This window comes from Ranitomeya imitator, chromosome 7, assembly GCF_032444005.1.
Source record: "Ranitomeya imitator isolate aRanImi1 chromosome 7, aRanImi1.pri, whole genome shotgun sequence".
Lineage (NCBI taxonomy): Eukaryota > Metazoa > Chordata > Amphibia > Anura > Dendrobatidae > Ranitomeya > Ranitomeya imitator.
The window spans coordinates 97,088,442-97,103,676 of NC_091288.1; the positions used below are offsets into that span (position 1 = coordinate 97,088,442).

At 41.2% G+C, this 15,235-nt stretch overlaps 1 protein-coding gene across 3 annotated transcripts in view; it reads left to right on the plus strand.

Annotated features, from left to right (window-relative positions):
- The window catches only part of NRP2 (neuropilin 2), a 178,323-nt gene that overhangs the window by 93,156 nt on the left and 69,932 nt on the right, over positions 1 to 15,235 (plus strand). For all 3 annotated transcript variants that reach the window (XR_011314661.1, XM_069733670.1, XM_069733669.1), the window contains exon 7: positions 7,501 to 7,656. Coding sequence is in view for 2 of the 3 variants with exons in the window: in XM_069733670.1 (XP_069589771.1) it covers positions 7,501 to 7,656 (156 nt within the window). In the remaining variant the exon portion in view is untranslated. The remainder of the gene's footprint in view (positions 1 to 7,500; positions 7,657 to 15,235) is intronic.

The following is a 15,235-nucleotide window of genomic DNA, read 5'->3' on the forward strand; positions in this document are numbered from 1 at the left end:
TGCCGTGACGTCACAGTCATGTGACCGCGACGTCATCATAGGTCCTGCTCACACCAGCCCTGGGACCGCAAGCTGCCGCTTGCAATGGAGCGATCCCACCAGCGTGGCGAGGAGCGAGAAAGGCGGCGGATGGTAAGTATAGCAGGACTTCAACGGGCTATAGGTGAGTATATGTTTATTTTTTTTTTAAGTCTCTATACTACGTGGCTCTGTGCTGGCCAATATACTACGTGGCTCTGCTATATACTATGTGGCTGGGCAATATACCGTACTACGTGGGCTGTGCTATATACTACGTGACTGGGCAATATACTACGTGACTGGGCAATATACTACGTGACTGAGCAATATACTACATCGCTGGGCAATATACTACGTGACTGGGCAACATACTATGTGTCTGTGCTGTATACTATGTGGCTCTGTGCTGTATACTACATCGCTGGGCAATATACTACGTCGCTGGGCAATATACTACGTGGCTGGGCAATATACTACGTGACTGGGCAATATACCATGTGACTGGGCAATATACTACGTGACTGGGCAATATCCTACGTGACTGGGCAATATACTACATGACTGGGCAATATACTACGTCGCTGGGCAATATACTACGTGGCTGGGCAATATACCACGTAACTGGGCAATATACTATGTGGCTGGGCAATATACCACATGGCTGGGCAATATACTACGTCGCTTGGCAATATACTACATGGACATGCCTATTCTAGAATACCCGATGCGTTAGAATCGGGCCACCATCTAGAATAACCATATTTTTGTAAGGTTGTTTTTATTGCTCAATAATTATGTGCTACATAAAGAAATATTGACCCCTTTTCTTTTTCATGAAATAGGTTGTATTAATTAAACTACGAAAATAACCGGTTTATCTGTTGCTGTAACGGTTCGTTGCCCTGTAATAAGTACAAAATGTCCTTAACATCCGGGTACTGCTAAAAACAGTAAATTTGGAGAAGAGCTAAAAATAATTGACTTGTCGCTTATAATTGTATGTTGCTCACTGAATGGATAAATTTGTTACAATGTGCATATAAAATAAATGTATATATGTACAGTACTGACCAAAAGTTTAGACACACCTTCTCATTCAAAGATTTTTCTGTATTTTCATGACTATGAAAATTGTACATTCACACTGAAGGCTCCAAAACTATGAATTAACACATGTGGAATTATATACTTAACAAAAAAGTGTGAAACAAATGAAAATATGTCTTATATTCTAGGTTCTTCAAAGTAGCCACCTTTTGCTTTGATTACTGCTTTGCACACTCTTGGCATTCTCTTGATGAGCTTCAAGAGGTAGTCACCGAAAATGGTTTTCATTTCACAGGTGTGCCCTGTCAGGTTTAATAAGTGGGATTTCTTGCCTTATAAATGGAGTTTGGACCATCGGTTGTGTTGAGCAGAAGTCTGGTGGATACACAGCTGATAGTCCTACTGAATAGACTGTTAGAATTTGTATTATGGCAAGAAAAAAGCAGCTAAGTAAAGAAAAACGAGTGGTCATCATTACTTTAAGAAATTAAGGTCAGTCAGTCCGAAAAATTGGGGAAACTTTGAAAGTGTCCCCAAGTGCAGTTTCAAAAACCATCAAGCACTACAAAGAAAATGGCTCACAGGAGGACCACCCCAGAAAAGGAAGACGAAGAGTCACCTCTGCTTCTGAGGATAAGTGTATCCAAGTCACCAGCCTCAGAAATCGCAGGATAACAGCAGCTCAGATTAGAGACCAGGTCAATGCCACACAGAGTTCTAGCAGCAGACACATCTCTACAAAAACTGTTAAGAGGAGACTTTGTGCAGCAGGCCTTCATGGTAAAACAGCTGCTAGGAAACCACTGCTAAGGACAGGCAACAAGCAGAAGAGACTTGTTTGGGCAAAAGAACACAAGAAATGGACATTAGACCACTGGAAATCTGTACTTTGGTCTGATGAGTCCAAATTTGAGATCTTTGGGTCCAACGACCGTGCCTTTGTGCGATGCAGAAAAGGTGAACGAATGAACTCTACATGCCTGGTTCCCACCGTGAAGCATGGAGGAGGAGGTGTGATGGTGTGGGGGTGCTTTTCTGGTGACACTGTTGAGGATTTATTCAAATTTGAAGGCATACTGAACCATCCATCCGGTTTGCGTTTAGTTGGACCATCATTTATTTTTCAACAGGACAATGACCCAAAACACACCTCCAGGCTGTGTAAGGGCTAGTGAGCAAGAAGGAGAGTGATAGAGTGCTACGCCAGATGACCTGGCCTCCACAGTCACCAGACCTGAACCCAATCGAGATGGTTTGGGGTGAGCTGGACCGCAGAGTGAAGGCAAAAGGGCCAACAAGTGCTAAGCATCTCTGGGAACTCCTTCAAGATTGTTGGAAGACCATTCTGGTGACTCCCTCTTGAAGCTCATCAAGAGAATGCCAAGAGTGTGCAGAGCAGTAATCAAAGCAAAAGGTGGCTACTTTGAAGAACCTAGAATATAATACATATTTTCAGTTGTTTCACACTTTTTTTTTAAGTATATAATTCCACATGTGTTAATTCATAGTTTTGATGCCTTCAGTGTGAATGTACAATTTTCATAGTCATGAAAATACAGAAAAATCTTTGAATGAGAAGGTGTGTCCAAACTTTTGGTCTGTATTGTACTTACTTCATATACATGTCACAGCTAGATGGTAAAAAAGGTGCCATATATCTTAATAATTGAGCTTGGTTGTGCAATACTGATACACCTTGTGCGGAGTCACTCATGCACTGATAGAGGATGTGGCTGTATTACATCTTACATTTCTGCACAATAATCAGTGAACATAGCCAGAAGAAATATGTCTCGGAAGGCTTCTTTCACACTTCCGTCGGTAGGCGGCCGTCATAATGCGTCGATGTGACATAGTGACAGATGTGCCGAAAATAGTGAAAAACGTGTGTAACGCATCCAGTGTTTTGACGGATGCGTCAAAAGAGGCGCTGCCTGAATTTGAATGTATAAAATTCTGGAGAGAGAGAGAATTTTTCCTCTGAAGGCATGCTCAGAATAGAAAAACAGGATACATCACTGGATTCCTGTTTTTGATGGTCAGCGACTGTTCCTGCGCCCATAGGCTTCCATTATAGCCGACGACTGGCAGCGCAGAACCCGTCGCTGAGCGATTTTCCGACGTGCAGAAAAAATGTTCCTCTCAATGTTTTCTCTGCCCGACGGACAACAATTTTCCGACGGATCCAGTGCACAGCGGATGAAACGGATGGCCATCCGTCACAATCCGTCGCTAATACAAGTCTATGGGAAAGAACAGGACCCTGCGAAAAAATTAGCAGGATCCTTTGTTTTCAAAAATCGACAGATTTCGACTGGAGTGAAAAGACAGAAGTGTGAAAGAGGCCTAACAAAGAACCCAGATGTGCAAAAAAAGGAGAAAAGAGACATGCATATCAGCAGGGATTAACATGTAAAGTCACACATTTTATTAATGTCCATTAACTACACAACACATACGGTAATTTAAAAACATTTATAACCACAAAAATACAAACAGTACACCCAAAGAAAGGGGCATGAGCTTGGTCCACTGCCTGAAACCTCCCAATCTCATTTCCTAGGTCATTAGGTCATTATAGAGTAAGTGCTCAATAAAACATACCAGTGAACACTGCCTTCAAGAAATCCAGTTACACTGGGGAGGAGGTTGTTACCTTAATCCCAGAAAACATATGATTGGTACCCAATATAAATAAATATGATGTTGGATACACCAATGGGAAGCCTAATAAAACCCATTTCTTTGTGTGTAATGTTTGTATTTTTGTGGTTTTAAATGTTTTTAAATTATGTGTTGTGTGGTTAATGGACATTAATAAAATTTGTGACTTTACATATGGATCCCTGCTGATATTCATGTCTCTTTGCTCCTTTTTTTGCACTAGTATGTATTTTGACATGCTGTGGGTTGAACACATGAACTATTATATTTGATGGTTGGTGTCCTCTGTGTTTAGTTTCTAAAGAACCCAGATGTAACATAGTAACATAGTTATTAAGGCTGAAGGAAGACTTTAAGTCCATCTAGTTAAACCCATAGCCTAACCTAAAATGCCCTAACATGTTGATCCTGAGGAAGGCAAACAAAACCCATGTGGCAAAGAGTAAGCTCCGCATTGGAGAAAAAAATTCCTTCCCGACTCCACATAGGGCAATCAGACGAGTTCCCTGGATCAACACCTTAACAAATAATCTAGTATATATACCCTGTAACATTATACTTTTCAAGAAAGGCATCCAGTCCCCTCTTTAGTAATGAATCACTCATTACAACATCATACGGCAGAGAGTTCCATAGTCTCACTGCTCTTACAGTAAAGAATCCGTATCTGTTATTATGCTTAACTCTTCTTTCCTCCGACGTAGAGGATGCCCCCTTGTCCCTGTCTCTGGTCTATGATTAAAATGATCATCAGAAAGATCTTTGTACTGTCCCCTCATATATTTATACATTAACATAAGATCACCCCCTAGCTTTCATTTTTCCAAACTAAATAGCCCCAAGTGTAATAACCTATCTTGGTATTGCAGACCCCCCAGTCCTCTAATAACCTTGGTCGCTCTTCTCTGCACCCGCTCTAGTTCAGCTATGTCAGGGGTCCCCAACTCCAGGCCTCGAGGGCCGCCAGCAGTGCAGGTTTTCAGGATTTCTTTAGTATTACATCGGTTGTAATGTGATCATCTGCACAGGTGATGATTCCAACCCCTGTGCAATACTAAGGAAATCCTGAAAACCTGCACTGTTGGCGGCCCTCGAGGCCTGGAGTTGGGGACCACTGAGCTATGTCTTTCTTATACACCGGAGACCAGAACTGTGCACAGTATTCTAAGTGTGGTCGAACTAGTGACTTGTATAGAGGTAAAATTATATTCTCCTCATGAGCATCTATGCCTCTTTTAATGCATCCCATTATTTTATTTGCCTTACTAGCAGCTGCCTGACACTGGTCACTGAACATGAGTTTGTCATCCACCCATACTCTCAAGTCTTTTTCATTGAAGGTTTCACCCAGTGTTTTAGAATTAAGCACATAATTATACATCTTATTACTTCTACCCAAGTGCATGACCTTACATTTATCCCCATTAAAGCTCATTTACCATTTATCAGCCCAAGCTTCTAGTTTACATAAATCATCCTGTAATATAAAATTGTCCTCCTCTGTATTGATTACCCTGCAGAGTTTAGTGTCATCTGCAAAAATTGAAATTCCACTCTGTATGCCCCCTTCAAGATTATTAATAAATATGTTAAAAAGAAGAGGGCCCAATACTGACACCTGTGGTACCCCACTGCTAACCGCGACCCAGTCCAAGTGTGCTCCATTAATAACCACCCTTTGTTTCCTATCCCTGAGCCAGCTCTTAACCCACTTACACATATTTTCCCCTATCCCCATTATTCTCATTTTATGTATCAACCTTTTGTGTGGCACCATATCAAAAGGCTTTGAAAAGTCCATATACACTAAGTCCACTGGGTTCCCTTGGTCGAGTCCGGAACTTACCTCTTCATAGAAATTGATTAGATTAGTCTGACAGGAACAGTCCCTAGTAAACCCATGCTGATATTGGGTCATGAGGTTATTCCTCTTCAGATACTCCAGTATAGCATCCCTTAGAATGCCCTCCAGGATTTTGCCCACAGTAGAGGTTAAGATTACTGGCCTATAATTTTCGAGTTCAGTTTTTGTCCCCTTTTTGAATATTGGCACCACATTTGCTATATGCCAGTCCTGTGGTACAGACCCTGTTATTATGTAGTCTTTAAAGATTAAAAATAATGGTCTATCAATGACTGTACTTAATTCCTGCAGTACTCGGGGGTGTATCCCATCCGGGCCCGGAGATTTGTCAATTTTAGTGATTTTTAGATGCCGACGTACTTCCTGCTGGGTTAAGCAGGTGATATTTAATGGGGAATTTTTGTTATCACTGATCATATTGTCTGCCATGGGATTTTCTTGTGTAAATACTGATGAAAAAAAGTAATTTTGCATATTGGCTTTATCCTTATCCTCATCCACCATTTCATCCAGTCTATTTTTAAGGGGGCCAACACTATCATTTTTAGTTTCTTACTATTTATGTAGTTAAAGAATATTTTGGGATTATTTTTACTCTCTCTGGCAATGAGTCTCTCTTTCTCAATCTTTGCTGCCTTGATTTGCTTTTTACAGAATTTATTTAATTTTCTGTATTTATTTATTGCCTCATCACTACCTACTTCCTTTAATTCTCTAAATGCTTTATTTTTGTCACTTATTGCGCCCCTTACAGCTCTATTTAGCCATATTGGTTTCCTCCTATTTCTAGTATGTTTATTCCCATACGGTATATACTGTGCACAGGTCCTATCCAGGATGCTAATAAAGGTCTCCCATTTTCTTTGTGTATTTTTATGTCTCAGGATATCGTCCCAGTTAATTGCACCAAGATCCTCTCTCATCCATTGGAAACTTGCCCTCCTGAAGTTTAATGTCCTTGTAACCCTTCTACTACACATCTTATTAAAGGATACATGAAAACTTATTATTTTGTGATCGCTATTTCCCAAGTGACCCCTAACCCTTATATTTGATATGCGGTCTGGCCTGTTGGTTAATATTAGGTCTAGCAGTGCCCCCCTTCTTGTTGGGTCCTGAACCAGTTGAGAAAGGTAATTGTCTCTCATAGTTGTCAAAAAACGATTACCTTTGCTGGAACTGCAGATTTCCGTACTCCAATCTATTTCAGGGTAGTTGAAGTTCCCCATAATAATGACTTCTCCTTGAGTCGCAGCTTCATCTATTTGCTTTATGAGGATATTCTCCGTTGCTTCCATTATTTTTGGAGACTTATAACAAACCCCTATCAATAATTTATTATTTTTCCCCCTCCCCTTTTCTCCACCCACAGGGACTCTACATTTTCATTAGATTCACCTATATTATCTCGCAGGATGGGTTTTAAGGATGATTTCACATATGGACACACCCCTCCCCCTCGCTTATCTGTTCGGTCATTTCTGAACAGACTATAGCCCTGTAAGTTAACAGCCCAGTCTATAGTGGATGCTTTCCTGAAACGGAAAGTACTTGCAAGCAGCATAATACAAAGAATAGCAGGTTTACCCAGAATCCTTTGCAGTAGGCGGAGCTATGCAAATCATGGCTCTCATCCAGCCATGTCTCAGATATCCCCACCATGTCATAATTATGCTCCAACAACATTAATTCTAATTTGTCCATTTTGTTGGCGAGGCTTCTGCCATTAGTATACATACATTTTATGTATCTCTCTGCACCTCTATTCTTTCTTAAATTATTAATTGATCTAACCCCACCCCCCATGCCAGATGTGCCTCAACTGGGATTAAAGTGTCAAACTGCTAAAAGACTGTTCAACCCAAAAACAGGCAAATTCATTGTTATCACTAATGTATTTACAGATTGATCTTCGCTTCTTGACTTTGCTGAAAGCAGTGGCAACCCAAGGTGCTGTGTCGAAAAATACAGGACTTTCCTACTATGTGAAATCATACAAGCTGGAAGTCAGCACCAATGGCGAGGATTGGATGATGTTCCGGAATGGTAAAAACCACAAGGTAAGGCAGCATTTCTCGGCAGCTAATTATGTGTCATTGTACAGAAAGTCAATGGCAAATCGGAATATTATGGCTGAAATGCCTAAGAGGAGTTAAGGTTGGCTTCAGTGGGGCTTGTGAGCATGTGTGGAAGTCATAAATAAGGACAGTACGATACCGTGCAGAGATGATGACAGACTGACCTCACACCACAAGTCAGATCTGCCCCAGTGGAAGTACTTGCTGAATGGCATGAAGTGGGAATATCTCACCCACATCTGTTTGTCCACGTGGACATTCATTTCAACCAATAATGATTTGCTATGTAACATTGACAGTCTAGTCGGCCACTAGATTTCTGGCACTGACTCGTTTATTATAATGTTTCATCACACTTGACTTCTTCGATGAAATGATATTTAGGGCAGCTGTTTCCAATTGACTCAAATGAAACCATTTGCTCGCTGTGTTGTGTGTCACAAATCTTTCTGGCAGCAAAAAAGATGTACTAATAGACAGGACTACTACATGGATTCCTAGTACTTGTCAGCAAAGCGAAGCAGACCTTGCCGTCTGACCTGATGTACAGTGCTTGACAGCAAGTCAAGGGGAAAATACTTTCCCATAGTTGTCTCTCTTCCCCTGGTTGGAATTTGTGGAGAATTTATGCTCCTTCCCTCCACATGCTGTGAAAACAATCACGAAACCACATGAAGTGCCTGCTCAGGAACTAGTGAGGCCTAAAACTAAGAGAGCAAGACTATCTGCAAACAATTTCACTAACCGGAGCTGAATGCGCACTTAATAGGCATGCCCCTCTTCTAAAAAGACGATTACGACTAACAGGCATGTTCCTCTTATAAACAAGGTTGGGGATAATAGGCCTGTTATTGTGTGCAATGGGCCTGTCCCATATGATCAGCTTGCCTTGAACCTGTATTTTAACCAGCTATGACCAATAACTTGAATGCAGAAGTGTCGACCATCTTTGACCGTAAAATCCATCAGCTTTATATTTTCATAAACCACATACTTTTTCCTAGCCGCAGCCTGCTTTTAATCACTTCCCACTGTGACCAGATGTTTAATGTGTGATCAAATGTGATTAAATGGGCCAAATACCATATTCTCATTCAAGGATCTCCTTAATTGATCCATACCACATCCAAGAAATTTGCATGGGCGATCAGTTCGGAGAAAAAGGGATGCAGACTGTCAGGGAAATCGGATCTGTTCTAGCAATCATGTTTGGCAGAGATGTATTGAGGCTTCCTTCTGCTACCACCATCTGTAGATTTTGTAAGGAAGTATACTATGTTCTGTGTGTGCAGCATGTTCCCGAGGGAGCATTAACCCCTGTTTTTTTTACCAGCAGTAGAACACAAACATTCAGAAGGAATGAGGTAGTGGTTCTGGGTCATGGCACCCCATTTCCTTTTAGACACGTGACAGACTATCATGCAAAGAATATAATGATGAAAGCCCCTTCCTAAATGTAACATTCATCTTTTTCTTGTTGACCTGCTGTTTACATAGTTGTATACAATTATCCCGCTGTATACGATCGCGGTCACAGAGGGCATGACGGCAACCAGGCCCATGTGCGAGGGGGGACATTATTCCAAGAAGGGGCCCACGATGGTGCAGAATGGGCCCAGGATGGGGTAGATTATTACAAGAAGGGGCCAGGACGGGGGACAATATTACATTGGGGGCAAACACATATGTCTTTGTGGGATCTGTAACTCCCAGGGGCCCATATATCTGACCAACATGCAGGTGGGGGCCAAAGGCCAAATTTTGCATTGGGGCCCATCGGACCTGGCCATATTGTGGCTCTACAATGGGTATATACTTCCCATCTACATATTAATGCAATTTGGCTTTTGCTATCATCCTGAAATGAGCTTCCCATTTATAACTGACAGATCTATATTATTATGTAACAGAATTTAGCCAACAGAGTCATATAAAACACCCACAGTGACAGGAGAGAAAAAACTTATCAGCAAAAAGTGGAAATGCTGATGAAATGCACTTGTAGGAAGAGGAGGATTATTGATGTAAGGGACCTTTGAGCAGGGCATCATGGCGGATCACTGCAGTATTATGATCCGTGCAGTCACGCCAAGTAGATTTGTCATAACTGCCGCATCTTGACTCCGCGCCACAAAAGAGGCAGGCGTTTAAATAAATGTATACAAGTCTATAGACGTGTCAGGCCATTAAAGGCAGCTCTGAATTACTCCCTGCTGCCTGATGGGTGGGCTCCATGCCAGCTGGAACCAGAAACCGGAGCTTAAATGTACTTTCTGAGCAGAGAGAAATAGAAAAAGTGAGAATATGTCTCCTGTGAGGGGAAAAAATGAATAAGTAATCCTTCCAGTGTGCATGACTTCAGGTGCTTTAAGAGTGATGTATCTAATAGTCCCCAATCCTATAAATGGCTGCAGATTTCTCAATGTGCTGCTATACATTGTATCAATAACTTTACAGGTTTAGCCGTAGGTGCAGCTAGTACTGAGGCACACAAGGACATTTCTAGGAACTAATGCACCAATGCGTGATGTAGTGCTTCAGATTGTTAGGGGTTTCTGCTTTCCAGAAGAAAAGTGTCGCATTCTGCATGGCTTAGGCCCATTATAAAAGATTCACATAACAGAAACCTGGTGGACCCCTGTATAGTTAATAGGGTCCTTTTGCTTGGGTTTGTAATCCATCCATATTCCACATGAATGCTGTTTTTCTATTTTCAGATTTCAAAATCGCAGGTGTGAACACGGCCTTAAAGGGAAACCAGTCATCAGAAAAAAATGCTGTAGGTTAATAACGTTAATAACCTGGCCGGCACTCGCACTTAGACGAACGCTGCGGGGAGAAAATGGACTTCATTCTCCCCCAACACTGTTCAGAATTCAGTCACGGGGCGGCGCAGGTTCAGTCACCGCTCTTAGTATTCACAGAGACAGTTGTAACCGCACTCCCGGCACTGGGTCTACATTTCGGCCGTCCATCAGTCAGATTGTCGGCCGGGGGTGTGGTTACAGCCCCCTTTCTATATACACAAAACGGTGAATGGATTGTCACCGGTGCTGCTTCTGTGACTTAAATCCAAACACTGTCAGGGGGAGTAAAGTTCATTTTATCTTCGCAACGTTCGGCTATGCGAAGGCATCGGGCAAGTTAATTACACTATTTGCAGGTTAACGGCGTTTTTTCTGGTGACTAGTTCCCTTTAAGGCCTTGTCCACACCTCTGATTTTGAGTGGGGTTCCCTTTAACTTCTCTGTAAATAAAACAGCGCCACCGAGTGGCTAAAATATCTTTAAACAAGCGTATTTATTTTAAGTGGAATTTGCATCTAAATAGTGTTTTAGGGTCTAAGGTGTCACTAATGCTTGGACAGTGACATGTTTTTACATACTAAGGAATGTGAATATTTTCCTTAAAGGCAATCTGTCCTGTTGTGCATGACGGCTTACACTTGTATCATTCTGTTTGGAGGTGCAGGTCAGCTTTTTTTATTTTGTAGCATACTCCTGTCTGACTGAGCACTCCTCCCATCAGCCTGGGATGTTTTTAATTATAGTTGGATTCTGCCTGTCCTGAAATTTGTAGGCTTCAGCACATGAGAGGCATATTAGGTTGGGGTCCCATCAAAGAGGCACGCCTTGACATGGCTGATGGGCTCTCATAAATTGTCTAATTTGTGGTCTTAGTATCTTCATTTTTTACATAGTTTCTACAGCAGTAATGCAGATCTAATTTCATAAATTCAGTGTTTGCAGATTATATAATTTCAGAGTGCAGCTGTATTTCCTTGGTTATATTGAATAGTTGTGGCGGCTTGCACTTGTTCACACTTGTCTTATTCTGTAGGTACTGGTCATTTTTTTATTTTTGTAGTACATGCAGTCTGATCAGTGGATAGGTTTGTTGGAAAGAATTCAGCATAACATGTATTTTATTTGTTGAAATCCCTGGTGTTTTTATGCTTATGAGTCCAGTGGGCGGTCCTACTCAGTGATTGACAGGGATCTGTACATGCATAGTGATAGGACCGCCTACTTGACTCATCTACACACAAACACTAAGAATTTCAATGAATAAAATGGAAGCATAATTGAAATGTCCCATAATAATGTCCATGAGTGCGAACAGCTCCTCCTGCTCTATAACATCCCGCCTGCAGATCAGATACCATTTTTAACATGACAGGTTCCATTTAAAGATGTAAACAGTACATTCTAGGAATTCAGAATGGTAAAGTGCTGTGGAATATGTTGTCGCAATAAAATATAATTATTTATTAATAGTAATTTCTAGTGTCCTTTGATTTTATTCTCCCAATAGTTTTTTGATCCATTTTGGAAAATGTTACTGTATTTTTTTTTGTATAAAATGTCCCTCACTGGGTACTAACATTGCATATTGATGAACACTAGCCGAAGCTTACCTCCTATATAATCTCTTTTCCTGACATTCACTAAATATTTTCGTCCTTCTGATTACTCTCCGCTACTTCAATTTTCCATGGAATGTCTCAAATGTTATATCCGTAGCACAGAAAGTGCCAGGCATGTAGGAATGGAAAAGACCTTCTACGGTTCTATTTTGCAGCAAGTAGTGAGTGTATGTATTAGTATACCATCCAGAAGGGCTCTGGTGAAATAAAATCCTAATTCTCGAGTAATAGCATTAAACAGTCTCACTGATTTGGGCTGTTATTACATTACAGCCCACCTTGTACTTTTTTTTCCATATAAGTTATAATAATAGAATTGCCTGAAAATCCCTCTCTCTCCGTTTTACTTTACGAACTAAGGATAGACAAGTAGTGATGCCTAATGCTGAATGCAAAAACCAGAAATGAATTCCCTTCCCGCTGTCAACGGCACTAATACAGCATACTAAATGGAAAAGGATGGAGAGGGGAAGCCTGCTTAATGAGTTCTCATGACTGTACGTGCAGATAGCAAGAGAGAGCCTCAACGGCACCTCTGCTTCTGGGATGTAATTTGCCAGAAAGAAGGACTCTACGTCCATACTTATGTAGAAATCAGGTGAAATCCATCACATCTGATATGCTTCTCAATTACTATGGGAAAGCCAAAACATTTTTTTACACATTGAAACATTTTTTTTCCTTAGGGCAGTTGACATAGGCCATGTTTCAATATTTCTGATAATATACAGAGCTGTATCTTCCAGTTCCTGAGCGAAGAAAGATTAACAATGAAAAAAAAACTATAACTGGGCCCATCACTTATAATGTCACATGTCTTGTGTGGTGCGACTACATCATTGCTCAGTTAGCAGTACCCACTGTTATGCACCCATGTTATGGAGCCTATGGGGTCCCAGAATAAATGCCTTATTTATTTTGTCCCTTTTGGTGATATGTAGAATGCTGCTGTGTTTGAGATCATATATTCCATGGCCAATAAGTCTGCCAAAGGCAACTTGGCACTCTCCGCAAGTCAAAACGGCCATGGTCGGTGCCAACACCGATCGTGGCAGATGCAGTGGGTTGCCAGCTATAGTATACAGCTGACCAGCTATTGCATTTTCTCCCGTCGGGGATGCTGTTCCCTTATATCTCAGGTCAGTATTGGTGGACTCTAAGGGGTTAAAAGGTAACTATCATTTATAAGACTTTTTATACACTCTAGGAGATTCTATGTGCTGCTGATTGATCGGGTCTAGGATCTGAGACCCCGCACGATCAGTGAAAATACTGCTCTGCAGTCCGTAGATCCCGTATGAGCCATGCACACAGAGGTGGGAGGGCTCTATATTAGTCTGTTGGTCCATACACAGTACTGTGATGAAAGCGGTAGCCCACAGACCTACTATGGAGCTTATACCGCTCTGTGTGCGGCTCATGCTGGAGATGAGCACTCTAATATACTGTATATATGGTATATATGAAAACAAAAATATTAAATCATCAAATTGGCCTAGTGGGACTTCTCATTGATCTCCTATGTTACAATAGATATTTCTGTCACTTTTTGTTTAGAAGGCCAGAAAGTGTACAACATGAAATAGTAAGGAAAATATGTGGTCTAATTCTAACATACAGTGTTGTCCCTAGCGACCAATAAGATTTCACTTTTTATCTCTACAGCAAAAGTTTGAAAATGAAAGAAATTACCTGATTGGTTGTTATGTAAAAACACTGGTAGTTTTTGTACAAACTGCTTTGTATGCATGAGAACCGTGGTGTTTCCATAGCGATTGCAACATTACTATATATTTAGCAGGCATGGAATCAAGTGGAAGATGCCTTTAGACAAGGCAATATCAGCTCCTTAGATCATGCCCTCAAACAAATCTCATGTAAAAGGCACAACAGCCCTGTGTGTTTTAGCAGACAGATTTTCCACAAACGATATTTTCCTTTAATCATGTTACACAAGGAGACCGTGAGTTGATAGCCTGGATGGATTCAGCACGTGCACTAAAGGATGTGTTTACGAGCATCTTACATAGGATGGAAAGGGACATCTTCCTTCTGACAATCGATGCTTCATAAAATAAGTGAAACCTATTTAAAAAATGACATAACACCATGTACTATCACTTGTTTAACGTATGTCCATTAGCGCATGAAGATTCAGTCTTAAAGGGTTTGTCCAGCTTCGCAGACATATTTTTTTTTCTTAAAGGAAACCCGTGAGCAGGTTTTTGTATTTCTAACTCATATCTTCTAGGTTAATTCACTGTGACTAAATCCATGAAGTACTTTTCGCACTCCTTATTCCGTTTCACAGACGTCCTTTTTATGGTAACGAGCAGAAAGTGCTGAGGCTTGAAGCTGCACTTACAGCTCTCTTCTTGCCTTCTGCTGGCCTCCTGTCACTGACTGACAGGTTATTCTTCTCTCAATGACCCGCTCACCCAGCCAAGATTGCACACAGGCGGTGTCATTTCCGGGGCAGAAAGGTCCTGAAGAGATTGGGAGACCCGGAATGTGGATTTGCACATACGCTGTCCCTGGGAATGCATGCGCGAGATCTCAGGCGGGGGAGCAGAGCACTGAGAGAAGAGTCACCTGTCCGTCAGCAACAGGAGGCTGGTGGGGAAAGAGGGAGAGATGTCGGAGAGCTGCAAGTGCAGGCCTGCCCTCTGCACTTGCTGATTTTTAACATAAAAATTGGAGAAAAGATTTGTCTGAAATAGAAACACGAATTGCTAAAGCAAATTTATGGATTTATCTACCATTATAGCGACTTAACATAGACGATATTAGTTTGGCATACAGAATCCTGCTCGCAGGTTCCCTTTAAATGCATCATATCGGGGATAAAAATCATTTTTTAAATTTGGGCTTCCCTTAAAGAGTAACCATCATTTTAATTTTTATTTAAAAAATCAATAGTACACATGAAAATAAGAAACGGTGTAATATATCTTATCAGAGAAATCTGCTTCTTTTTCTGTCAGAATTGATCAGCCGTTATCAAAATTCTCAATTCTGAGGTAAAATCTGTATTCAGTGCAGACAGATTGTCCCATTACTGTGATAGGAGATGGCGGATACTGCTGATAAGAGTCTATGGAGGAGGGAGGAGCTAGAGTCAGAGCTCCTCCCTCC